This window comes from Mus caroli, unplaced genomic scaffold (assembly GCF_978045245.1).
Source record: "Mus caroli unplaced genomic scaffold, Mus_caroli_1 scaffold_4, whole genome shotgun sequence".
Classification (NCBI taxonomy): Eukaryota; Metazoa; Chordata; class Mammalia; order Rodentia; family Muridae; genus Mus; species Mus caroli.
Genome location: NW_028227259.1, coordinates 128,260,692 through 128,287,850, shown reverse-complemented (window position 1 = coordinate 128,287,850; position 27,159 = coordinate 128,260,692). Strand labels below are relative to the sequence as shown.

General features: G+C 50.7%; 1 protein-coding gene across 3 annotated transcripts in view; it reads left to right on the top strand.

The window, feature by feature from the left end:
- Abcb9 (ATP binding cassette subfamily B member 9) overlaps positions 1-22,613 on the top strand; it is a 45,861-nt gene extending 23,248 nt beyond the window's left edge. For all 3 annotated transcript variants that reach the window (XM_021162354.3, XM_021162352.3, XM_021162351.2), the window contains exons 5-12: positions 736-941; positions 2,632-2,829; positions 3,955-4,083; positions 5,547-5,735; positions 6,656-6,829; positions 9,229-9,388; positions 11,550-11,686; positions 21,548-22,613. In XM_021162354.3, the coding sequence (XP_021018013.1) occupies positions 736-941; positions 2,632-2,829; positions 3,955-4,083; positions 5,547-5,735; positions 6,656-6,829; positions 9,229-9,388; positions 11,550-11,686; positions 21,548-21,808 (1,454 nt within the window). In that variant the 3' untranslated portion in view covers positions 21,809-22,613. The remainder of the gene's footprint in view (positions 1-735; positions 942-2,631; positions 2,830-3,954; positions 4,084-5,546; positions 5,736-6,655; positions 6,830-9,228; positions 9,389-11,549; positions 11,687-21,547) is intronic.
- The last annotated feature ends 4,546 nt before the right edge of the window (positions 22,614-27,159 follow it).

The following is a 27,159-nucleotide window of genomic DNA, read 5'->3' as shown; positions in this document are numbered from 1 at the left end:
CCCTGGCCAGGCCTCTTGAGCTCTCGGCAGTGACCAGGGCCGCCTCTTGTCTAGTGCTGCCTGAAAGGGAGGCCTGCAGAGGCCCAGTTCCTGTGGACCGAATGATGGATGGGAAGATCTAGCAGGGAGAGAAACAGCATGCCCGCCATGGTCCCAAGCACTGGGCCAGGCCACACCTGTCCCACCCATCCCATGCAGGGACCATTTCCCTCCTGTAGTTGCTGCCCCATGGCTGTTGCAAGGCGTCTTCTAGTCCAGCATTCCACAGTGTGTGAGAAACGCTGCTATGCGTTTCTCTCTGAGCTCAGGAGGCTGTGTCTGAGGTGGGTGTGGGGTGTTTACCCACTCTGCCAGTGAGGCCTAGCAGAGAGAAGTTTGGAATCTGGCTGTGGTGGGCACATGCACTGTCACGTTGGCCTTCCCCAACTGATCTTCAGTCAGTTTCCACTCGGTAGACAGGCAGGCACCTCACACAACACGTTGCAACCCTGTGTGGTACACACCCATGACCCTGTGACCCAGGGTGGCCTCAAACAAAACAAAGAAAAAAAAAAAAACCGGTACCAGGGCTAGTCTTCCAGAAGTGCTCCCCGTCATTCCCAGATAGCATAGTGGGGGAGAGGTCTGACTCCTATCATCCATCTCAGAAGCCCCTTAGCGTCCCCTCCGTCATCCCCCCCCCCCCCGGCAGCTCTGGGCATCCTTGCCACAGAGGGCTGAGTGCCTGTGTTCCAGGGGACCTCATCTCCCGCCTCACCTCTGACACCACCATGGTCAGCGACCTGGTCTCCCAGAACATCAACATCTTCCTGAGGAACACGGTCAAAGTCACGGGCGTGGTGGTCTTCATGTTCAGCCTCTCCTGGCAGCTTTCCTTGGTCACCTTCATGGGCTTCCCTATCATCATGATGGTGTCCAACATCTACGGCAAGTACTACAAGGTAGGCGGAGTCCAGCCCCTGGCAGTGCCTCGGAGGCTACACGAGGCTGTTCTGAGGCAGTCTGTGTTCATTCACCGTCTTCACTTGGTCACTGGGTGTCTCCTGAGGACCCACTGTGTGCCCAGCACTGGGAAGCAGTGAAGCAGGCTTCCCGTAACAACTGGCCTTAGGTATCAGCCAGGCACGGTGATCACACCCATCATCCCAGTGGCCAAGGACTGCCACTACACATTCAGACCCACCTTAGTCAGAGAGAAGACCCTGGTAGGAACAGAGGACAAGGCCAAAGTGAAGCTGTAAGCGTGGGCTGGCGAGCGGACCCGAGGAAGGTGGGTGCCCTCAGGACTGTGTGTTCTGAATACAGCACAAAGCTCTGTGGTAGGAATGTGCCTGGTGGGTCTGAGAAGCTGGCAGGTGGCTGTTTGGGTAGGTGATGGGAGACAGGACAGTGGCAGGTGATGAGGGCAGAGTCTGACCCTCTGGTTTTGAGGGGGATGGTGACGTGGGCCTTGACTGTGATCTACTCTGAGGCAGCCAGAAGTCCCTCTGCCGTTGCCTGCTGACTGGACTTGCTCTTCATGGCCTCCTGGAGCCCCAGAGCTGAGCTCCGACACGCAAATCTGAGTCCCACCACAGGCTCAGGCACCCCTGGGGAGGCGACTCAAGAGGGGAGCTTCCAGCCTTGCTGGGTGGGTCACTTTCCCTAGCTCTAGAGCCCTCCCCCGTGTAAAACAGCTTCCCTTCAACCTCCAGCAAAAGGCCACCAGCCCTAAGCCCTGATCATGGACTCTTCCCTAGCTCCTCTCTGAGTGGACAGGAAATAGTCGGGATGGAGCTGCTCCCTGCCCACCTCGTTCCTTCTCATTGGCCTCTACCTCTGCCCACCTCAGGCCCCACCTCTAAGTGGGTAGAGCCGTAAAGGAATTTGTTCAGGGTCTGTCATCTTTACAAAGCACACACACCACCTGCAGCCAGATGTGCTGCTAGGAGCCCAAGGGGTAAAGGCACCGACCACGGTGCGAACCTGGGGACCTGAGTCCAATCCCAGGGTCCACGGAAAAGGCGGAAGGGCATAATCAACTCCGTAAAGCTGACCCATGCCAGGGGACGTCTGCCCGTGTCCCTAACACACACACACCCCAGACGTGACTTGGGACCCCACCTCCCAGGGGCAGTGGGCCTTTTCTCTTTTCTGCTCTCTGTGACCAAGTATGACATTCAGGTCATAGAAGCAGCCCTATAGAAAGGACACACTCGTGCCTGCTCTGGCAGCCATTGTGTTCGTTACTGCAGAGCAGACTGCTGCAAGCCTTCCTCCCCTCTGAAGCTGCTTGTGCTGCTGATAAACTGTGCCCCTCGTGCTCGCTGTTTCTCATACTGTGTGCAGCCTGAGCAACAACCTGGGACGACCATCCTTACAGCAGCACAGGGCCGGGTGCAGACACTCCTTTTCTAGAGCTAACTGTAGTCCAAGTGTGGTCAGTGGTCTCACTCAATGTCAGTGGGGGCCCTGCTTCACTGCCCCCCAGTGCTGGGCACTGTGAGTCTCCCAGCCCCCCAGGAGCTCTGCTGGGTTTGCTCTCTTGAGTCTGCCTCATCAGTTAGGAGGCGATGGGGCTGGGGTGGACAGAACGAGACGGAGGTGTGCTCAGAGGGACAGTGAGGCCGTCTTGACCATCCCTGTGCACAGAGGCTCTCCAAGGAGGTGCAGAGCGCCCTGGCCAGAGCCAGCACCACAGCCGAGGAAACCATCAGCGCGATGAAGACGGTGCGCAGCTTTGCCAACGAGGAGGAGGAGGCTGAGGTGTTCCTGCGGAAGCTTCAGCAGGTGTACAAGCTCAACAGGAAGGAAGCAGCGGCCTACATGTCCTACGTCTGGGGCAGCGGGGTACGTGTGGTCAGGCGCCGGGGTGAGTGGATGGGCGTCCAGATAGGGATCCCATGCTTGGGTGACATCCAGGTCCCCACATGTGGCTGTCAAGTCATCAGAGTCTTTCCCGGAAAGACCACAGGGCCCTTCCTTCAGAGGCCCCTGGCCCCCCTACAAGGTGGCAGGGTCAGTAGGAGAATGTATCCTCAGGCTAGCTAGGGTCCAACCTAGGCCTCAGCTCCTCCCTAGAGAATGGAGAGAACCTGGTTTGTTCCTGTCCCAATAGTCTGGGAGGTAGGAGCTAGGCTGGCCTGGGAGGGGGGGACAAGGAGATACAGAGTTTCTTTGGAGGAATTAGCTGTGTGTGGGGGGGTACAGGGGAGCCAGGAGGCAAGGACTACTTGGGTGCCACTACCTGAGACACTACCCCCTAAAAATGCCTGCCAAGCCTCTGTCAGCTCATCCACGGCTGGCCACTGTCTGCCATACACAAGGACACTTGTCCAGCTGCTGGACTTCACTCTGGCTTGGGGTGGGGAAGGAATCCTGGGAAGGTTGTGGGTTGTCTCATCTCTCAGACACCCCCACCCCCCAAATCCGTAGCATGAGGTCCCTAAGATACTGTCCTCTTCAGGAGAATACTTAAAGGAACAGAAAGGCCTCACTAGCCTGTTCTGACTGGCTGCTGTGTAGCCTTATTGGTGCCCCAACCTCTCTGAGCCCTGCTCTTTGCAATGAGAATGAACAGCCCTGCCTGGCCCAGCCGAGGAACTTGAAGGTGGCATGTGTCAGCCAGGGCTTTACAAAGAAAGCCTTGTTCTGCTGCCAAGCCCATGGCCTGCTCCAGCTAGGGGCCTTTGTAGGGAGCTGCTGGGGGAGGGGTGTGAGTGACAGATGGGGCAATGGAGTTTCCGTTGGTGTTCAGCACTTCCAAGGCTGCCCTCCAGCACCCAGTGAGATGGTTTAGTGGGAAAAGACACTGTCACCAAGCCCGGTGATCTGAGGTCCTCCCCTCAAGCTTCTCTCCTGTCTCCCTGGTCTTACTAACAGGGGGCAGAGTTGGGGGACAGAGTAGAGGGCAGGGCCCAGGGCTGGCTAAGGCCGGGAAGCATACACAAGCCATGCCCGTCTCCTTCTGTGCAGCTCACACTCCTGGTGGTCCAGGTCAGTATCCTCTACTACGGGGGCCACCTAGTCATCTCGGGGCAGATGAGTAGCGGCAACCTCATCGCCTTCATCATCTACGAGTTTGTCCTGGGAGACTGCATGGAGGTGAGGGGCAGCCGTGGGAGGGCGGGGGGTGTGAGGCAAGAGCAGATTCCGGATTCTGTGGGGTGGGTAGGTTTGAACCAAACAGAATGCATGGAAGATGGCAGTAAGACCCATCCCAGAACTCCAATAGGGCACCTCTAGGATAACAGTGCCAGAGAAGCAACCGCTGGGCCGGCACAAATGGTGAACTGGTGGAGGAACACTTACAGGCACGTTGCATGTGTGCTGTGAACTCCCACTGACTTCACAGCAACCGTGTGCCATCTTGGTGTTACCTCAGTCCCCAAGGTAGACATAACTATGACAGCACCTCAAGGGCTGCACACAGGAGACAGGCAGGCATCTTTCACCCATACTCTGCTGCCACATCCCTCAGCATGAGGTGGAACAAAATATTTACACTCTCTTGTTTCTGAGAGAAGCCACCTCATTGCTTAAAGGCACTGGGTGAAGACGGCTTCTGTTTTGGTCCATGTTTATACTGGGTGTGCTTGTAGCCACAGAGAATGTATACAAAGTACCCATTAAGATCCATATTAAAGATTAAGTTAGGGCTGAGGCTGGCTCCCTTGGCAGAGTGCTTGCTGAGCATGCGTGGCTCTGGGCTCCATCCCCAGCTCAAAGAGGTGCTGCTGTGGGGTTCCACCACAGCTCTTGAGAGGTGAAGTGGGAGGGTGGGCCTGGGGCCTCTGCCTAGGGTGGGAGGCAGAGCAGGGGACTGACAGCTGGCAGCCTGGGCATCAAGTCAGAGTCCCCAACACTGCAGCTGGGATGTCTCCAAGACTCTGTGGTATCCCCGAAGGGAGGGGACCCATGCTGACCACATCATGGCTTGCCTTTTGTAGAGTTCCTTCCCCTCCCCCAACACCTTTAACCCTAGCCACAGAGACTGGGGATCTCTGAGTTTTAGGTCAGCCTGGTCAAATGGCAAAGTCCAGTATCAAAGGATCACCTTCACCTACATGTTGAATTGTTTGAAACTGTCTGGATGGACAACAATTGCCAGCTTATCTCGAGCCTTTTAATCCCAGCTCTCTGGAGGCAGGGGCCAGCAGATCTCTGGGAGTTCAAGGCTAGCCTGCTTTACATATGGAGTTCCAAGATAGCCAGGACTATGTTGTGAGACCTTGTCTTTACAAAAAAAGGGGAACTTAGAACCCGATGTGGCAGCCAGAGGAAAGACTTCCTGCTCTGCCCTGCTCCCCACACATACCCTCTGCAGGGCAGTCCGACCCTGGGCCCTGGCTCCAAAGCCCTAGACGCAGTGTCGTTACTTTCCCCATCGCCCTTTTTTTTTTTTTTTTCCTTCATGGCCACTATCTGCCTCAGCAGCAGGTGGCATCCAGGGGCTCCCTGCATCGCCTCAAAGCTGCAGCTCTGACCCATAACCTCCCCTCACCCCATCAGTGGTAGGTGTCAGGAAGGGGCTGTGGGTGGGACCAGGATGTGTGTCTTCCCTGCAGTCCGTGGGCTCCGTCTACAGTGGCCTGATGCAAGGGGTGGGGGCCGCCGAGAAGGTGTTCGAGTTCATCGACCGGCAGCCCACCATGGTGCATGACGGAAGCTTGGCCCCCGACCACCTCGAGGGCAGGGTGGACTTTGAGAATGTGACCTTCACCTACCGCACTCGGCCACACACACAGGTCCTACAGGTAAGAACAGCTCAAGGTCTGCCAGAACCATCCTACATCTTGGTTGTGAGGCCAGAAGCAAGAGAGGCAAGGGCTCCACTGAGAGGCCGCCCATTAACTCTCCAGTAAGAGCTGCTGGGGAGGGCTGGTGTGTCACACGTGTCACACGCAGAGTGCCTGCCTAGTGGGAACCAGGCCCGGCTTCCAACCCCAATACCAAAAGGATTGTGTGTGATGGTTGGGGGTGCAGGGCTTCTCTAGTAACTTGACAAGAAGCCAGATTGGTGGACTAAAGCTGTGCCGACTTTGGTGTGAATGGAACCCTCCTTTTGCATGCCACACCCTTCCAGAAGCACCGGCAAAGTCATGGATCCGGCTTCTGTAGAGGGAGAGGCAGTAACAACGGAGCAGAGCTTCTCGGAGGGAGGTGACCTTTAATCAGGGAGCAGGAGCTGACCAGGTGGCTCACTACAGAAAACAGTCCAGGCAAAGGCGACTGTAAATATAAAAGAGTCACCAAGCCAGTCCTGTTAGCTCAGGGCTTGTCATCCCAGCTACTGATGTGGCCCAGGGCAGGAGGGCCACAAGTTCAAGCCCCACCCCAGTGGGGTGCCAGGCCAGTCAGTGAAAAGAGAGCTGAGCTATCTTTCCAATCTTTTGGGAGTCTGCAGCAGGAGGATTAGCACTAATTAAAGGCTGGATAGTAAGTTCTAGCCGGCCCTGGGTCCCATGATAGGGGAAGTAGCTCAGTGGTTGAGCTCTTGGCTAGCATGCACATGTTGCTGGGTTCAAGTCCCCGGTACCACAGAAGAAGCACATATGTTCAAAGTGCCCCAGTCCTGGTATCTTAGGAAGACCGTTCAGAGGCCAGCAGCACCGCACAGGGCAGACAGGGGGCTGTCCTCCTGCCTCTGAGACTGGAACATCTTGTGTCCCTGCAGAATGTCTCCTTCAGCCTGTCCCCCGGCAAGGTGACAGCTCTGGTGGGGCCGTCGGGCAGCGGGAAGAGCTCATGTGTGAACATCCTAGAGAACTTCTACCCTCTGCAGGGCGGCCGCGTGTTGTTGGATGGCAAGCCCATTGGCGCCTATGACCACAAGTACCTGCATCGCGTGGTGAGTGCCACATGCCGGTTGGTCCCCACACCCTTCCCTTTCTTATAAGCCACGACACGGATGGAAAGAAGGGTGTAGTTCTGTCGCTGATGTGACACCCCCCCCACCCTCATGCAGAAGGTTGTGGCACTCCACAAGCCACCACGTGCCCCCTCTCCTCTCCTAGAGGTAAATCCCTACCCCACCAGTGTGACAACCTTTCCTTGATTTGCACGAATTTGACCACCCGGACACACTCAGGTCTCACGACTCTGTTTCCTCCAGCCTGAACTTGCTCCAGGCAGATCTGAAGTGCACAAGGTCCCTCCTGTTCCCGCAGGCTCCTCATCTGCAGGCACAGACGGAGCTGAAGTGCAGGGCACACACAGCCTCGCTTCCTTCTTGTGTAATGTTTTCATCAGCAGACTCGCACTCCACAGTAAGAATTACTGTGGCAGGGATTGTGTATGGAATGTCTTGGCAATACTCACCCTTGTTACTCTCTCTTGCTCCTGCTTCTACTTAAATGTATGTCCTTCTAAAATAACACACACACATACACACACAAAAGATGATTTTTTTTCTTTAAAAGAAAGAAAAAGTTGATCCAGTGCTGACTGACACACAAGCAGAAGGGCCTGTACAGGTGTTCAGTCTGTGTACTAGACACACCATCAATCCAGGCAGGAGAGCCCTTCACTGCTGGTGTGTGTGTGTGTGTGTGTGTGTGTGTGTGTGTGTGAGTGAGTCTGTGTACTAGACACACCATCAATCCAGGCAGGAGAGCCCTTCACTGCTGGGGTGTGTGTGTGTGTGTGTGTGTGTGTGTGTGAGTGAGTCTGTGTACTAGACACACCATCTATCCAGGCAGAAGAGCCCTTCACTGCTGGTGTGTGTGTGTGGGGGGGGGCATGTAAGCAAACGTACATATCTAGCGAATGAGCACGTGTGCATTATCAGAGCGGGATCTCAAGGCCTTCCGTGTTAGATGAGCAATCTACCACTGAGCTAGCAGAGCTCTAGTCTCCATGTGACAGGACCCACAGGCTGGAAAGTCCCCCTGCATTGAGCGTATGTAAGCAGAGATGGGTAGCAGAGAAGGGTATGTGACACACTGGGCTGCAGGAAGAGCCCTGAACAGCTGCAAACGTGAGCGCTTAGATTCCCAGACTGCCAAGTGTCAGCGTGAGGAAGTGGCTTCCTGCAGGCTTTCTCACTTCCTGGTGGTGAAAGACATGAGGCCCCACTTATCTGCTTATTAATCATCCAGGGTTCCTCCGGGGAATACAGTCTCCTTGACTTTTTAAAAATTATTGCAAGCACAAGACAGTTAAGTGCCACACTGTAGCCTTGAGTTAGTGATTTTTCTCATACTGTGGTGATTTTTTCCTTTTTCTTTCATTCTCTCTCTCTCTCTCTCTCTCTCTCTCTCTCTCTCTCTCTCTCTCTCTCTCTCTCTCTCTCTCTGTTCACACGTGTGGCATGCATGTTTGTAGGTGTGTGTTGAGAGGCCTGAAGTCAGCCTAGATCACTTCCACCTCATAGTTTGAGGCAGGACTTCTCTGTGAAAGCATCATAGCTGTGACCCTCTCACCAGCCAGCTCTAGGGACCCTGCCTCTGTTCTCTGAAGCTGGAGTTAGAGGCAGGCCTCCATGCCTGCCCAGCACCAGGGTGGGCTTGGGGAGCTGAACTCGGGCCCTCCGATTTGTTCAGCAAGTGCTTTAACCCCAGGGCTGCTGTAGAGGCTGGACACTTAACCACAGCTCTTGGGAGAGGCTCACACAGGAGGGTTGTCAGGATTTCAAGGCAGCCTGAGCTACATACTGAGTTCTTGGATGACAGAGTAAGACCTTGTCTCAAAAAATGGGGTAGGGAGCCAGGCAATAGTGGTGCATGCCTTTAATCCCAGCACTTGGGAGGCAGAGGCAGGCGGATTTCTGAGTTCGAGGCCAGCCTGGTCTATAAAATGAGTTCCAGCACAGCCAGGGCTATACAGAGAAACCCTGTCTCAAAAAACAAATAAACAAACAAAATGGGGTAGGGATTAGATAGAATAAGGGCAACTGCCTGGGAGGCCTGTTGTCACGCACCCTGACAAAGTCACAAAGCTACATTCCATCTCCCTGCCCTGTGCTCAGGGGAATCTTGGCTTAGCTCAGAACTTGGCTTAGATCAGAGCAACAGGATTGCTGGCTCTGGATTATCATTCTCTGACGCCTGAGGTCTAGGATCGTCTGGGTACCCAGGGCCCCAGCTAGGAAGGAAGAGGCACAGCTGAGCTTGGCCAGCCGTGCAGATCAGATTTCAGACCTGAGACTCCTGGCGTCGGCCAGGCGGGACTTGGGAGACTCTGTGACAGCTGGAGGGTTCATTGACAGACTCTCTGAGTCACCTTGCTCCCCGATTCCCCCTTCAACAGATCTCACTGGTGAGCCAGGAGCCAGTGCTGTTCGCCCGCTCCATCACAGACAACATCTCCTACGGCCTGCCTACCGTGCCCTTCGAGATGGTGGTGGAGGCTGCACAGAAGGCCAACGCCCATGGCTTCATCATGGAACTGCAGGACGGGTATAGCACAGGTACCAGGAAGTGACTCTGAGTTAGGAACTGGACTGATGCACTCAGGCCCCATCACACCATTTCCTTCCCATCAACATGAAAGCCCCATCACAGGAACAGCTGTGAGGTAGCCTCGGTGGGGCACAACCTCCTCCTCCATCAGTTTTGAACACTTGGTAAAGATCGTGTATACAACCAGGCATGATGGTACATAAATTTTCAAGTTTGAGGCCAGCCTGGTCTACAGAGTGAGTTCCAAGCCAGCCAGGGCTACACAGTGAGACCCTGTCTCAAAAAAGAAAAAAAAAAAGGCGAAAATGAACAAACATGGACTGGACGGCTTAGGGGCACTGCTGCTCTTCCAGAGGACCATGGTTCAATCCCAGCACCCACATGGTGACCCCCAGCTATCTTCGACTCATGTCCCAGGGAAGAAAGTACTTTTGGCCGGGCGTGGTGGCGCACGCCTTTAATCCCAGCACTTGGGAGGCAGAGGCAGGCGGATTTCTGAGTTCGAGGCCAGCCTGGTCTACAAAGTGAGTTCCAGGACAGCCAGGGCTATACAGAGAAACCCTGTCTCGAAAAAACAAAAACATAAACAAAAACAAACAAACAAAAAAGACAGTACTTCTGGCCTCTAAAGGCACCAGGCATGTGGTGCACAGGCATACATGCAGGCAAAGCACCAACACGTAAAATCATCTTTTTAAAAAGATTTATTTATTTTATGTATATGAATACACCGTAGCTGTCTTCAGACACACCAGAAGAGGGCATCAGATCCCATTACAGATGGTTGTGAGCCAAAATGTGGTTGTTGGGATTTGAACTCAGGACCTCTGGAAGAGCAGACAGTGCTCTTAACCACTGAGCCATCTCTCCAGCCCCATAAAAATCATTTTTTTAAAACAAGTAATGTTTACCTGCACATGGTGGTGTGGGGAGAATGCTTCAAGTTCAAAGCTAGCCAAGAGCTCTTGAGGAGACTCTGCCTCAACAAACTCTGTGTGTGTGTGTGTGTGTGTGTGTGTGTGTGTGTGTGTGCATGTGTGTAAAATATTAATCACGAGGGCCATGTAAAGGCTTCTTTTGTGTGAGGACAGCTTTGGAGAGTCAGTTCTCTCCTTCCACCCAGGGGCTGGGATTGAACTTAGCGTGGCTGCTGCAGAAAGTGCCTTTCCCGTTAAGACATCTTCCAGCCCTTTCTTGGGATATTTTTCAGACATAGTCTTACTGTGTAGGCCAGGCTGGCCTGGAACCCGCATCACCAGTTTCCAAGATCAGAGCACTCGAATCACAAACGTGCACCACGACCCTGGTCTTTTACTGGTGTTCCATTATGTAAAAATACTGTCTTTTTATTCTGCCTTTTTTTTTTTTTAAAGATTTATTTATTTATTATATGTAAGTACACTGTAGCTGTCTTCAGACACTCCAGGAGAGGGCGCCAGATCTCGTTACGGATGGTTGTGAGCCACCATGTGGTTGCTGGGATTTGAACTCTGGACCTTCGGAAGAGCAGTCGGGTGCTCTTACCCACTGAGCCATCTCACCAGCCCCTATTCTGCCTTTTAATAGAAAAAGCTTAGCTCTTTAATTTGGCACCTGGTCTTTGTTCTTAGCACACCTTAGTGACCTGTCATATTGGTGCAGGGACCTGCCGTGCCTCCTCTTTACCTGCATAAGTGTGTAGGCTTTTACAGTGAGTAGCTGACTCTGTTTCCTACCGAGAGACATCTGAGTCGTTCTTATTAACATCTGTCTTGTAATGACGCTGCTGTAATCACACCACCACCACCTCTGGTCCTCTGTGGGAGAGAGCTGCCGGAGGACATCCCCTGACAGGCTTGCTGACAGAGGGCCGTGCATCCTGATGGTTACACTCTGTCATTGCCATCGGTGTCAGGGCAGAGCATCACAGTTGCCCAGCCCGGGGAAGCAGGAGCTGGTCCTCGGCAGCCTTGCACCAGTCTGCAGTGCATCTGCCTAGTGCCCGTGGGGGATGAGCCGCAGTGTGCCACCCCTCTGCATGGAGGGCTAATCTGGGCGTCTCTTCCTGAGCTGCCCTCTGCGGGTGGTCACAGCTGGGGACCCTCAGAAATGTCTGCCAAGCTGGTGCCCAGGTGCCCAGGTGAACAGGAGAGGCCTCCTAAGAGCTCACCCTGCGTCTCCTCCACACAGAGACCGGGGAGAAGGGAGCCCAGCTGTCAGGTGGGCAGAAGCAGCGGGTCGCCATGGCCCGCGCACTTGTGCGGAACCCACCTGTGCTCATCCTGGACGAAGCCACCAGCGCCCTGGATGCCGAGAGCGAATACCTGGTGAGGTGGGGGCAGCAGATGCCGGGGCAGTGGGGGTGGGGGCAAGGCGGGGGAGGCTATGGCAGGCACCCAGGCTGAGCAGTAGCCAGAGGTTCTCTCAGGCCATGAAAGGGAAACAGGGAGTTCTGGGCAAGGACACCCAGCTCCAAGCAGAGTTACAGCCAAATGACATGGGTAAAGCAGGGTGCCAGACCAGAGGATCTGATGGGGTGCCCCACCCTGCGGTACTCCTGTTTCCTCCCTCTTCTCTCCCTCCTTCCTCCCTCCCTCCTCTCTCCCTCCTCTCTCTACTTTCTTTGCTTTTGTTTTTCAGTCCTAACTCAACCCCAGGCCTTGTACAAATGCTGCATCCTGCAACTACAGCAGGGTTCTAAGCTGCTCTTTCCCCAGTGGTAAAGTAGATAGTATTGTCGCCTCAAGGAGATAACACATAGTTTATTCTGGAGCCAAATTAGAGAGACTGTGTGCAGGAACAGACTCAGGTTACCCCAGTTCCATGATCAACGTGGAAGCAGTTTCAAGTGTCATGAAGTTTTCATAGTAACAGAACAACAAAAGTCGCAGCGAGACACTTTTCAAATACATTGATGGGGGTGTCAGGGAGGTGATAGCAAAGCTGGGAGCTCTGTCACAGGCTTCATTTGCAGTCTAATGACACTCTTAGCTTTGGGGTTAATGGAAACTAGGGTCTGCTAACTTGACCCACTCCAAAGGGTTTTATTAAGCACAGCTTGCTGAATCTATACAGTGGACAAGACTGACCACACACACACACACACACACACACACACACACACACCGGTTTCCGGAAATTCTCAGTCACAGTTCCTTATGGGCTAAGTATGACATTTTGTGCATAGATTTTATCAAATACTATTTATCAAATTTTAAAATGTCCCTCATTAAGAAATGGCTGGTGAGGCCGTAACAGAAGGCAGTCCTTCATCACAGTGAAACTACTAACTTGGTTACCTCCTCCTCCATCTGGTAATACTTACATGCGGCTGCAGGACAGTCATGTAGCAGGACTGCTATGGAATAAGCAGGCAGTGGCAGTGCACACCTTTGAACCCAGCACTTGGGAGGCAGAGGCAGGTGGAGCTCTGAGTCTGAGACAAAAAGAGCAAGAATTCTATCAGTTAAATCAGTGAGTTAACAAGGAAGGAGAAAGCATGTGGATTAACAAGGTTTACCTATTGTTTAAAGAACCAGATTGGCCACGTCCCCTGTGTTTACGTTACTGGTACTCTGGACTGTCTTCCTAGATGTATGTACCTTTTAATTTTAGCTTTCCTTTTAGCCAGCTCGATGGCATAGCTGTAGGCTCACAGGGAGTATCTGACTAGGACTCCAGGTAGACTATCACACCGTGACTCTTGCCTGTGGACGCTACTTATCTGCTTTATCGTATTGGCATTGTCCCAGACTTACTGTGGAAATGTAGATGGAAAACCACAGCATAGGAGAAACTAGCTGAGACTCCAGATCCCCTGACCGCCTCAGCACGTGCTGACTGCAGCAGCAATGGAAGCGAGGCTCAGGCCTGTCAGAGCCTTTGCGGATCTGATGGGTCTTTGTACTTTAATGGCAGAAATGGAAGTGGGGATCTGGCAGGGAATCACTGTACTATTGTCCATTTCCTTCTCATCAGCAAAATACAAGCACTGCTTCAGTTAGTCCCTGCTAAATTGTACTGTGGGACAGTTTAGATGCTAACCAAGAAACATTCGCACTCAATGGATAAACTTCTTGAATGTTGCTGGTCTTAGAGACAAACTTGTGTGCATTGTATAAGAGTTAACCCAAGGCTTTGGGCGTCTCTAGCTGGAGTGAGTGGGGTTCAAGGTTCAAGGTATATCTGAGCTTGTGATAGGGCCATTTACAGTGTTTAGGTTACTGTTTCTATTGATTTAATTGGCTTGACTTTGTTTTTGAGACAGGTAGCTCTGGCTGACCTCAAATTCACCCCCACCCCCAGGATTAAAAGGTGTGCACCACCACACCCAGTTATATTTTTTTCTTAATAAGAAAATGTTTATTTAATTTGGCTGTAAGAATCTTGATTTAAAATATTGATACCCTCGAAATGGAGGGGTTTTTAAAAACATTTTTTTCTAGATTTATTTATTATGTATCCACTGTACTGCCTGTGTGTATGCCTGCAAGCCAGGAGACAGCACCAGATCTCATTATAGATGGTTAGGAACCAGGCTGGTGTTCTTCCAGAGGACCTGGGTTTGACTCCCAGCACCAATGTGGTGGCTCACGACCTCTGCAACTCCAGTTCCAAGAGAATCTGAGCAGGCACCCTCTTCTGTTCTCTGTGGGCATGGCAAACACACTGATATGTATATGTGTGTGTATGTATGTATATATATATATGCATACACACCCACACCCAAGAGAATACTTTGCTTCCTTTTAAGATAGGTAATCTCTGTTCTCTGTGTGGCCCTGGCTATGTGGCCCTTGCCCTGTAGACCAGGCTGTCCTCTAACTTAGACATCTTCCTGTCTCTGAATGTTGGAGTAAAGGTGTGTACTACCCCACCCAGATCACATATGCTTTTTAAGAAAGAAAATCTGGGCCTAGCAAACACATAAGTGGATGCCCACAGTCAGCTATTGGATGGATCACAGGGCCCCCAGTGGAGGAGCTAGAGAAAGTATCCAAGGAGCTAAAGGGGTCTGCAGCCCTGTAGGTGCAACAACATTATGAACTAACCAGTACCCCGGAGCTCTTGACTCTAGCTGCTTATGTATCAAAAGATGGCCTAGTCGGCCATCACTGGAAAGAGAGGCCCATTGGACACGCAAACTTTATATGCCCCAGTACAGGGGAAAGCCAGGGCCAAAAAGTGGGAATGGGTGGGTAGGGGAGTGGGGGGGAGGGTATGGGGGACTTTTGGGATAGCATTGGAAATGTAATTGAGGAAAATACGTAATAAAAAAATCTTTAAAAGGAAAAAAAAGAAAATCTTAACATCATAAACAGAATGAAGCATTAATTTTGCCTCAAGGTATAGAATTTTGACATTAAAATTATATAGTTATGCCAGGCGTGGTGGTGCACGCCTTTAATCCTAGCACTTGGGAGGCAGAGGCAGGCGGATTTCTGAGTTCGAGGCCAGCCTGGTCTACAGAGTGAGTTTCAGGACAACCAGGGCTACACAGAGAAACCCTGTCTCAAAAAACCAAAAAAAAAAAAAACAAAAACAAAAACAAAAACAAAAACAAAAACAAAAAAAACCCAATTGTATAGTTATACCCATACCTTTCAGTCATTAATATGTATCTATCTTCAATCATTATTTTATTTATTTCTATTTTGAAATATTTTCTTTACTCTTTGACCAAAAACCTGTAACATTTTACCACTTTAAAAAAAAAAAAAAAAACTTGCCGGACGTGGTGGCGCGAGCCTTTAATCCCAGCACTCGGGAGGCAGAGGCAGGTGGATTTCTGAGTTCGAGGCCAGCCTGGTCTACAAAGTGAGTTCCAGGACAGCCAGGGCTATACAGAGAAACCCTGTCTCGAAAAACCAAAAAAAAAAAAACAACAACAACAAAAAAAAAAAAACAAAAAAAACTTGATACTTTATTTTACCATTATTATTTCTGAAAAACAAATTGTTGGACACAAGTTCTTACTATGTCGACCAGGCTGGCTCTGGACTCAGAGTTCTACCTACCTCCCAAAGTTCTGGGATTAAAGACATATACCACCTCTAGCTAGAACCATTTTTAATGAGATGATTTTAAATGAAAAACACAGAAAAAAATAGGATATTTATCAGTTCCAGATAAAGGTAAAACACATTAATTGTCTGGTTTTCCTTTAAAGTAACTATGTTAGGTATTTTAAATTACTTTGTCTTTAAAAATAAAAACACGAGGGCCAGAGAGATGGCTCAGCAGTTAAAAGCATTGGCTGTTTTTCCGAAGGTCCTGAGTTCAAATCCCAGCAACCACATGGTGGCTTACAACCACCTGTAATGAGACTTGACGCCCTTTTCTGGTGTGTCTGAAGACAGCTACAGTGAACTTATTTATAATAATAAATAAATCCTTTAAAAAACATGAATAATTGTCCCAAGCATATTAGTATAACGCTTTAAAATATTCATTATAATAATTATATAACACATTATCCATCTATAAACTCCAAGATGTCTTTGTAAGCCTTAAAAGAAGTTATTATTCTTATTCTTATTATCATCATAATTATTAATTTTTTTCGAGATAGTTTTTCTCTGTGTAGCCCTGTCTGGTTCTCTGTGTAGCCCTGTCTGGCCTGGACCTCGGAGATCTGCCTGCTTCTGCCTCCTGTGTGCTGGGATTAAAGGTATGTGTTACCTCCTGGCCTCACATGTGTATTTTAATTAGGCATGCCAAAAATAATTTAATAATAATTTAATGCCAATAAAAACTCATTTTAAAAAACCTGACTGTCGGGCGGTGGTGGCACATGCCTTTAATCCCAGCACTTGGAAGGCAGGCAGATTTCTGAGTTCAAGGCCAGCCTGGGCTACAGAGTGAGTTCCAGGACAGCCAGGGCTACACAGAGAAACCCTGTCTCAGAAAAAAGAAAAGGTGGGAAAGTGGCTTAACGGCACAAAGAGCACAGGGTGAATTCATCGTGGAGACTGGAGAGTACTGTGACTTTGTGTCTATAAGAGCTTAACTAGCTGAGGGAGAGAAGATACCAGACTGATGTCTGTGTCTAAGAGAAGGAGGACAGAGCTGGTGTTGAGGTCAGGCATCAGCTGGCCCTGTATCAGTCTGGAGTCAGCTCACTGCTTGGAAACCCTGGCCTGACTGCAGCCCTCCACAGGCAGCCTTGCTCATCAAGGCTGTTTCCTGTCAGGCATCCCAAGTGGCCCTAGGACCAGAACCGCTTCTGTGACTATAAAGCTTAAACACATGCCTACAACAGCTGGGTTAAACACTAAGAGGGTCTCTGGCCAGAAAAAGCAGCTAAGGAGCCCAAGGTGAGGGGCAAGCCTCTGTCAGAAGGCCCACCTGCAGCAGCACGGACACAGACACTCACTCGCAGGGAAGGCCCCGGTGTAGCTCGTGTGCGGTTCCCTGAGCTTTGGGGACCTTGGCTCAGGCCAAGCAGGTCTGTCCTGAATGGAACCTTAGGAAGAGCTGGGATAGTACAGATTTTAACATAGGTGTAAGCATAGGGTGAAGGAAAGATGCCCCAGGAGGAACGGTAAGATGCAGCTAGCATCTTACCAAAGGGAGAGTGCCTGCCTTCAGAGAGGGAACCTTAATACAATGTGTTCTCCCTGTCTCTAGCTTTTCCCTCTTTCTTTCTTTCTTTCTTTCTTTCTTTCTTTTTTTTTTTTTTTTTTTTTTGGTTTTTCGAGACAGGGTTTCTCTGTGTAGCCCTGGCTGTCCTGGAACTCACTCTGTAGACCAGGCTGGCCTCGAACTCAGAAATCCACCTGCCTCTGCCTCCAGAGTGCTGGGATTACAGGCGTGCGCTAGCTTTTTTTAATCTAGGCCATGATATTTTCCTTTCATTAAAGAGTTCTGCTCTGTTAGATAAAGAGGTGAGTGGGGATTGGTCTCAGGATTCACCCTTGGTTCCCTTAGAACCTCAATATTTAAAAACAATTACTCGATTTATTAATTTTATTTTTATGTGCGAGTTTTTCCTTCATGTATATATGTGTACCATGCACTTGCCTGGTGCCCACCGAGCTCAGAAGAGGGCATCGGATCCCCTGGAACTGGAGTCACAGATGCTTGTCAGCCACCATGTGGGTGCTGGGCATCAAACTCTGCTCCTGTGCAGTGCTCTTCCCCACTAAGCCGTCTCTCCAGCCCCTATCACTGATTCAACTCACATTCAATGTTACTCATTTCTGTAAGCTCTCACTTTTATAATTTCTTGTCCATTCTCACATGAGAAAGCAGGCTGCCCAGTCATGATTCTTTTATGGCATGAAAAACATCCCAGTTTCCGAATGTTAAACGTCCCCCATTGAGGGAACCATAAAGCCAGTAAATGTGGTTCCATCTTGCACATGTTCAAATACTTTAAAGTTTGAAGTCTGTAAATCATCACCTAGACCTGACTGGCCCCGACTCGCATCACATAGGGCTGATCCCCCAACAAATCTATTTTAAAAGCTTTTTCTCATTTTTTTTTTCTTTCCTTTGAAAAACTGCAAGAGCCAGAGGTGGTGGTGCAAGCCTTAATCCCAGCACATAGAAGGCAGAGACAGGCAGACCTCTTGAGTTTAAGGCCAGCCAGGGCTACAGAGCTAGTTCTAGGACAGCCAGAGCTACCCAGAGAAACCCTGTCTCAAAACAGTAGCAAATAGCAGGCTTCTCTGTGCTAGCTAGGAACTGCAGTGTGTCTCTCTCTGTGCTAGCTGGGAACTGCAGTGTGTCTCTCTCTGTACTAGCTGGGAACTGCAGTGTGTCTCTCTCTGTGCTAGCTGGGAACTGCAGTGTGTCTCTCTCTGTGCTAGCTGGGAACTGCAGTGTGTCTCTCTCTGTGCTAGCTGGGAACTGCAGTGTGTCTCTCTCTGTGCTAGCTGGGAACTGCAGTGTGTCTCTCTCTGTGCTAGCTGGGAACTGCAGTGTGTCTCTCTCTGTGCTAGCTGGGAACTGCAGTGTGTCTCTCTCTATGCTAGCTGGGAACTGCAGTGTGTCTCTCTCTGTGCTAGCTGGGAACTGCAGTGTGTCTCTCTCTGTGCTAGCTGGGAACTGCAGTGTGTCTCTCTCTGTGCTAGCTGGGAACTGCAGTGTGTCTCTCTCTGTGCTAGCTAGGAACTGCAGTGTGTCTCTCTCTGTGCTAGCTGGGAACTGCAGTGTGTCTCTCTCTGTGCTAGCTAGGAACTGCAGTGTGTGTTTTGGGTGAGGTTATGTTCTGCTTTGGGGACAGAATGCTTCAGCTTTCACCTGAAACCATCCTTTCCCACTGGCTCTGGAGTTACTGTGAACATGTCCCTAACTTGAAAGTCAAGACCCTGGGAGGTCAAATGTGTCTTCCCAGCTGGGCCAGTCATGTTCCTTCTGACCCAGAGATGGAGCGTATCTGCCCCCTGGGTGGGAGATCAAGTGCCTCTTACTTTTATTACCAGGCTCCAGAAAAGTCCTCAGCTTAAGGCAGCAAGGCTGTAAGAAGCAGAAGCTGGGAACAGGATTGTTTGAGGAAAGTCAGGAGACAACGTCAAATATCAGCAAATCAAAGTATTCTAAAGGCAAAGAAAGCCAAAGAGGTAGCCAAGTGCCCACAGACATCTAGGAGCGGGGAACTGCCTGCAAAGGCTGGCTGACTCCTCTGATGAAAGTGGATGATGGGTCTTGGAGCCCATATGGGTACTGTCAGCACATATCTCACCCAAGAGGGAGAGAGCTGATCCTGGAGCCCACAGACTCCAGGCACACGGACTTAGGTTATCCCAGATTCCATGTTCCAATATGGAAGCAGTAACAGAACACATTGGGAACAGAGAGGCAGGTTATAGCCAAGAGGGGAAGTCTCAGCTTCTCTGTTGGTCACAGGGTTAGGTCAGATTGAGAATGGGCTAAGAATGACTACTTAGGGGGCTAAAGCTAGCCCAATTTAAGTTGTAATGAGGCCCAGCAACCTTGCAGTCTCTCCACATGACTGCAGTTCTATTAGAACTGTCTGTGAGAGCTATTAGTCCGCCAGCCTTTGCAGACACAGCCTGTTTCCTGAAATCCTCACTCAGTGCACATGTCCTTGATGCTGGCTAGTGCCACATCCTTTCAAGGGTCGATCTGCTCTCACACAGATGGTGACTGACCTGTTCCCAGGCCCCAGGTACCACTCTAGACACTGGAGTCTAAGGGAAAGGCTGACCAGACAAATAAGACCTCTGCCCGCTTGGCATTTCCACTCTCATGGGACAGACAAGTCACAAACAAGGAAACAGCCTGGGGGTTCTGTGCTACAGAGAAGAACTGTCAGTCATCCAATACCAGGAATGGGATGGGCGGCCACTGTCCAGCATAAGCACATCTGGCTATCAGTGAGTGCCGGGAGGGAGACACTGCTGAGCATCATTTTCCTGGTGCAGAGGTTACAGGCATTTAAAGGGACAGCACAGGGGTGAGGAGAGGGCAGAATTGATACAAAATGGCAGAGTGTCAGTGTGGGCACACAGCGTGGCCCTGTGTTCAACAGAAGAGATAGAAGCTGACTGTCTTCCTACAAAGGATGGTGACGTGACTCTCTCTATAGTCATGTTCAAGAATAATGCTCTCAGGCCCTTGAGGACAGCTGTGGTTATAGGAGGTATATGTATGTCACAAGAGTCACAGAAGGGCACCTGTGCTTCCGAGCCCTTGTTAGTAAATGCTAGGGAAGAAGGCCGGTGCCAGGGCAGGTACTGACTCTGATAGGACATGCGGACACCCATGCTGAGCATCTCAGGAAGGCATCCAAGGATCCCTGAGCATCTGAGAGTCTCTCTGCTGCACAGGAGTGTTCTTGGGGGCTGTATGGAGTCGCTAGATACTCTATGGCACTCACTTTGAGGATCAGGCTGTAAGTCACCACTTAGCTAAGTCCTGGACACACAGGAGCCAGCTGTGGGGAGTTCTGGGGCTGGGTAACAGAGTAGAGGCAGAGAGAAGGCCAGAAGCAAGGAAGAGGCAGATGCCTCAGGCTCCGGCAGGCATTTTGGACTTTTTGTAACAAGTCATTTGGTTTTACTTTTCCAGGCTTTTATTTATTTATTTATTTATTTATTTATTTATTTATTTATTTATTTATTTATTTAATGTAAGTGCACTGCCGCTGTCTTTAGACACTCCAGAAGAGGGAGTCAGATCTTGTTAGGGATGGTTGTGAGCCACCATGTGGTTGCTGGGATTTGAACTCAGGACCTTCAGAAGAGCAGTTGGTGCTCTTACCCGCTGAGCCATCTCTCCAGCAACTTTTCCAGACTTTTTCAGTGTATAAAGAAAACAATGCACAAAGTTCCCAGCTCTCCTTTCCCCGCGTCCTGTCCTCTGCCACGCACAGTGCATCTGTGTGCTCTGTCTGCTGCAGTTCTTCCTTTACTAAGGACTATAAAGGCCTCGTTCTTGGGGTGTAGTTCTATGGACTCTGAGAAGTAGGACAGCATAGCGCGCACACACACACACACACACTGGCCACACTATGTGAGAAACTACTACAAGTTTGCATCAAATCCCAAAGCAAAATGAGAAGCCAGTGGAAGCAAGAACTGACCAAAACAGTAAGGAGCCTGGAGAGGCGGTGCACACCCGCTGCGGTGCACACCAGGAGGCAGGAGGAGCAAGGTCACTCTCTGCTCCCTGAGGTTTGAGGCCAGCCTGGGCTACCTAAGACCCTGTCTTAAAAACCAGTGCAGGTCAGTGAGTGGCTCAGCAGGTGAAGGTTCTTGATCTGAAACTTGCCAAGTTTAGTGCCAGGATGCCACCTGGTAGGAGGCAACCAGTTCCCACAGGTCATGTCAACATGTCCCACATGTCAACACATGTTCAGTGTCACGTGCACACAGACCAAATGTGTGTACATATGCACATGTACACAGGTGTATATACACACACACATGTGCAAGCACGAGTAATTTTGAAGGGAAATGAGTGGATTGCTTTTCTTGGCCTGGGCGTTGAAGCTGAAGGGATAAAAGATGTCTAGTTCCTCAGACACCCCTATGTCAGCACCTGGGCTGTCTGCAAACCCAGGACTTGAGCTGCCTTGGTCCTTATTTCACAACCCAAGAACTGAATGTCAGCTGGTAGCAGCGGGGTAGGTGATGGCAGGGTGGTGGATTTTCCGGGAGAGGGTGCCCGGCGCTGTGCAGCCGCTGCGCCTGCTCACCTTTGCTCCCTGTTCCCTGCAGATTCAGCAGGCCATCCACGGCAACCTGCAGAGACACACGGTGCTCATCATTGCACACCGGCTGAGCACCGTGGAGCGGGCGCACCTCATCGTGGTGCTGGACAAAGGCCGGGTGGTACAGCAGGGCACACACCAGCAGCTCTTGGCACAGGGTGGCCTCTATGCCAAGCTGGTGCAGCGTCAGATGTTGGGGCTCGAGCACCCCTTGGACTACACAGCCGGCCACAAGGAGCCACCCAGCAACACTGAACACAAGGCCTGATAGTGGCCCCCGGGCTGAAGCACTGGAGGCGACCTGCCAAGTGCCACTCCTGCTTCCTGCATCTTGCCTCCTTCCACTTGCTCCCCAGGGACCCGCCAGCTGCCATGGGCTTACCCCCTTCTACTGTGTCCTTCTTGGCTCCTCCAGGCCTGCCAAGGTAGAGCAGCCTTTTTAAACCAAGCTACCAGGGTTTTTACTGCTCAGTTCAACACACTCCAGTCAACTCCGAGATTTCAAAAAGAACCTTTTTGGGACTGGCATTGAGCAAGCTCACTAAGATGTTTCCAAGACTTCTGAGCCAAGGGTGCAGGACCCTTCCTGACTGCCTGGAGGATGTCTGGGAGAGAACTAAGCACACCCTTTGCCTCTCGGGAGAAGCAGCCTCCCTGTCCCCTAGGGGGACACAAGGGTTGGCCTTTCCATCCTTCCAGTCTCCCGACTCTGTGAGTCAGGCCAGAGGTGGGGCAAGAGAGTGGGAGGTGGCCCACTGCCCATCACCCCCCTGCCAATCAAAGCCAGTCTCACTGTGAACCACTGGGACCTCAGCAGAGGAGGGGCTGGCCAGGCCTGGTGGGCCTCGGGGTGCCCTCAGCCCCGCACCCAGCACTTGACCCCTTCATCCTTTCCCCTGGCTGGCACCTTCCCTCCTGTCCACCCCTGCAACTCTGCAGAGGAGCCTGTCGTTTGTAAGATGTATTCTCAGATTGGTGGAGGGGGACCAAGACAATGCCCAGGGTCTGGCTTTGTTCTGGTTTCAAGATTTTGGGAGAACTGGGTCAGTAAAGTGTACTACCTCTGACCTCTACCTAGTCACGGTTTCCTTGGATCTGGTTCTCCTCTAGGCCTTGCACAGTACAGACAGCTGTGTAGGCAGTTCGGTGCCGTCTTGAAGTCCCCGTCTGTGTTGTTCACATCCCTAGGAATTGAGCAGATGTGTGTGCGTAAACTGTCTCCACATACCAGGGACTCCTGAGTTCCCATGGCAGCTAAGGACCATCTGATAGCATCTGCTTTTGTCCCCCACACTCCCACCCAGTTTGAGGTAGAGAACACTGTTACTAAGGGTCTTGATCCAGTTTTCTCTTGTCAGTTAAAAGAATTAAAAGGTAGGGCCTATTTTCCCCAAATTTGTGGGCCTCCCTTTGTGCAAGGGACCAACCCTGAGTTAGGGGAGAGAGACCACCTTGAACTCGTCAGGATGGTCCACAGCCCCACCGGCAGGAGAGAAAGCCTGACCTTCTCAGTTGAGGCATCTGTTCCTGGCCCTCTCCCCATCTGCTCCATTTCTAGGTCCTCAGTATTACTCAGCACTATGGCAAGGGAGGCCTGGGCCTAGGCAGGGCCTGTGGGTAACTCAGCTTGGGCATTTTGTTTTGTTTTTTGTTTCTCAAGACAGAGTTTCTCTATCTAGTCCTGGCTGTCCCGGAACTCGCTTTATAGACCAGGATGACCTCGAACTCAGAGATCCTCCTGCCTCTGCCTCCTGAGTGCTGGGATTAAAGGTGTGTGCCGCCACCACCTGCCTCAGCTTGGGCTTTGAGCTAGGGTCTCTTTCTGGTGAGCTGACCATGAACTTGTGACATCTGGGGTCCCAGGTGGATATTATGCCCACTAGGCTAATCTGATGGAGGCAGTGCTTCACTGAGATTCCCCTCTTACTAGGTGTGTCTAGGATTGTGTCAAGTCGATGAACACTAACCAGCACAGATGCCATCAGATCCCTGCTTTGTCTTTGGTTGTCTATGGCGACTACAGTGTGTAAATATGTCTTCAATGTTGTAAAGACCCAACAAGATACACTGGTGAGCCAAACTGGCCCAGAAGAAGCTGAGATGGCCGAGGTGTGCTTCCGTGTCACAGAATGGGCCTCAGTTTCCCCAACTGTAAAAGGGGATGCATTTCAAGAACTTCCTGCTTCTGTGCTCTTCCCTTGGTGGGGGCTCTGGGGTGAGCACAGGTCGTTTGTTTCCTCTTGTTGAAAAAAATGACCCTACTCCGAAGAAATGTACACTCTCATAGTTTGGGAGACCACAAATCTAAAGCAGGGTGTCATGGGGCCCTAGAGGAGAATCTTATGTGCCCCTTCCAAACTTTGGCGACTCCTGTTGTTCTTTGGCTGATGGTCCCATCCTCCAGCCTCTACCTCTGCCATCACCAGCCTTCCTCTGCCCTTAGCTCAGGCCTCCCTCTGATTTTAGCAGAACCCGACACTACACTGAAGTGGCCCAGGGATTTCAGAGCCAGTTTCCCTTGAGAGCCTTGACTTAGTCATGTCTGCACAGACCTTTCCTTCAACTAGGGTCCAGTCACAGGTTCCAGGAATTTGGCATGGATATTTTGGGGGGTTATCCATTCAGCTCACCACAAAGGGAAACCTGCAACCTGGCTCACGTTAACCTTGGCACTCAGCCGGTTTGTAGAATGGAGGACTTAAAAGTTTGTAGCCTTCGTATGTTTCCACATTAAGTTGGAAATACCAACTGTAGAGTGGAAACCAGCTGCTTCTGCTTCCCTGTCCACCACCACCCACCCACTCCATGGAAGACAATGTATTAGAGTTGAAAAGAAAACCCTAGGGCAGACAAGTTGTAAATCGCAAAGCTCCTGGGAGAAGGATAATGGAGAAGATAAAGCCAGCATTTTGGAGAGCACCACTTCAGAAAAAGAGTTAAGGAAACCCAGAGTACCAGGAAAAGCATGCCTTGCTCAGCTCTGGCTAGCCTTGAGGAAGAGGCTGACAAGAATGAGGAAGCCCCTCCCCCCAGCAGAACTTCCTCCTGAGGACACTGGTCACTGCTTCACCACAGGCTGACTCCAGCTGTCTCCATGAGCAGGGAGATCTACAGCCTCAGTGCTGGGCTTTCCAGCTCTTCCAAGTCCCTGCAGCTTCCAGATCACAGCGTGAGCAGCTGCCACAGGGCCCTGGGGTGGGCAGGCACCTCTGAGCCTCTTCCAACACCAGTCTCCTTGTCCCTCTCAGGCTATGGACCTGGGACTCTTCCCTCTCTTTAGTCAGCTCTAGCACCTCGGTTTATAAGCCCAAGCCTATAAGTGAGGCCTTTGCCTGTGGACGAAGCTCCTGGAGACTGAGCCAGCACGGCTTTTAGAGGCCAGCAATGAACTTAGAAATAAGTGTTATTTTAAAGGACAGAGTTTACACTTATAAAAAATCCTTAACAGCCTTCACGGTCCCTCACACAAACACCTCATGTCACAGGTTCACCTATCCCCATGGGACCAACACATACTCAGTCACTAGAATGTCAAGCGTTTGGGGGCTGTATCAACTTTCCCACCAACGCCTTTCTGTTTCACGGTTCAAACCTGCGTGCTAAGATGCATTCGGTGATGTTTCTCAGTTGGAGTAAATGACACACTGTATAAGACTCATCACGGCGACGCCTGGTGTCACCAAGGTCTAGTTCCAGGACACTTTCACCACCCAGAAGAAAACTCTGCCCCGAACCCCGCATCCCCTGAACCCCGCATCCCCTGAACCCCACATCCCCTGAACCCCGCATCCCATGAACCCCCCATCCCATGAACCCCTCATCCTCTCCTCTCCCAGCTCCTGCTGCCACTAATCTACTTGATCTCGAACTACAGGATGTGGACATTTCACACAAATCATCTAAAAGGGGTCTCTGTGTGGCTGGCTTCTGGCTCAGCACCACGTTCCCAATGTTCCTCCATATTGCAGCATGTGTCAGAACTTTATTCCTTTTTATGGCTGAATAATAGTCCATTGTATGGAGAGACCACACTCTGTGTGTCTATTCATCCACAGACGGACATCTGGTTGTCGCTGCCCTTTGACTATTGTGAGGAGTGCTGCCGTGGACATCTGTGGTTTTGTATGAATGTTGGTCTGAAGTTCTCTTGGGTTGGTGGGGGTCACAGGACGACTCTCTCTCTCTTGTTTTTTTTTTTTTTTTTTTTTTTTTGGTTTTTCGAGACAGGGTTTCTCTGTGTAACCCTGGCTGTCCTGGAACTCACTCTGTAGACCAGGCTGGCCTCGAACTCAGAAATCCACCTGCCTCTGCCTCCCAAGTGCTGGGACTAAAGGCGTGTACCACCACGCCTGGCTTGTTTTTTTGTTTGTTTGTTTTTTTGTTTTTTTGTTTGTTTGTTTTTTTGTTTTTTTGTTTTTTGAGACAGGGTTTTACTATGTATCCCTGGCTATCCTGTAACTCACTCTGTAGACCAGACAGGCCTCTTCTGAGTTCTAAAATTAAAGGCACACACAAATACACAAATAGCCCTAAGAGTGCTCGAATTATCAAAGGTGTAAGCCACTACACTTGCTTATTTATTTATTTATTTATTTAGGGTAAAGGTAAAGGTGCCAAACCTGATGAGTTCAATTTGATACCCACAGTCCACATAGACTGGGAGAACCAACTCCTGAGAACCGTCTTCTGAGCCTTATGTGGATGCCACACACACACACACACACACACACACACACACACACGCACACACACGATGTAAAGAGCCTTTATGGGGCTGGAGAGATGATGAGTCAGCACTGACTGCTCTTCCAGAAGACCTAGGTTTGAATCCCAGCTTGTACACTGTGGCTTGAAAACATCTCCAGTCTCAGGGGACCCAATGCCTCTTCTGATCTCTGACAGCACCGCGTCAATGTGGTGCACAGACTAACCCTCAGACAAAGCATTCATACACAGAGGCTCAGGCTGGGCACAGGTATGCAGGTCAGACTGCTCAGGTTATTCCATGTGTAGGGCTGGGAAGGCAGAGAGAAGGCTGGCTTTTGTCCAGAGGCCACTGAGTCAAGTTTGAGGATGTGGGATGGAATCCGCACACTGGATCACCAACTGCTGGGTGTCCCAGGGGTTAGAATGCTCTGCTAGATCCCCGAGACACTTACTCAGGCTGGCCCCCAAAGCCTTGTGGGCTAGTGTCAGGACAACAAAATGACGGTTAAAATAACACAGGATGGGATGCTGTGTAAATTCAATTCACTAGTTCTCTGGCTGAATGAACCACAGTACTGCAGGAAAAGATGCTTTAAGACTTTAAAAACTAGCAGGGCATGGTGGCGCATGCCTTTAATCCCAGCACTCAGGAGGCAGAGGCAGGAGGATTTCTGAGTTTGAGGCCAGCCTGGTCTACAGAGTGAGTTCCAGGACAGCCAGGGCTACACAGAGAAACCCTGTCTCGAAAACCAAAAAAAAAAAAAAAAAAAAAAAAAAAACCTTTAAAAACTGCCCAAGCTACACAGAAACCCTGACTCAAAAAAAACAAAAAATGTTTTTAAAAATTGGTTTGATTTTGTTTTAAAGACAGGGTCTTCCTATGTAACCTCAGACTCAATCCTCCTGCCTCAG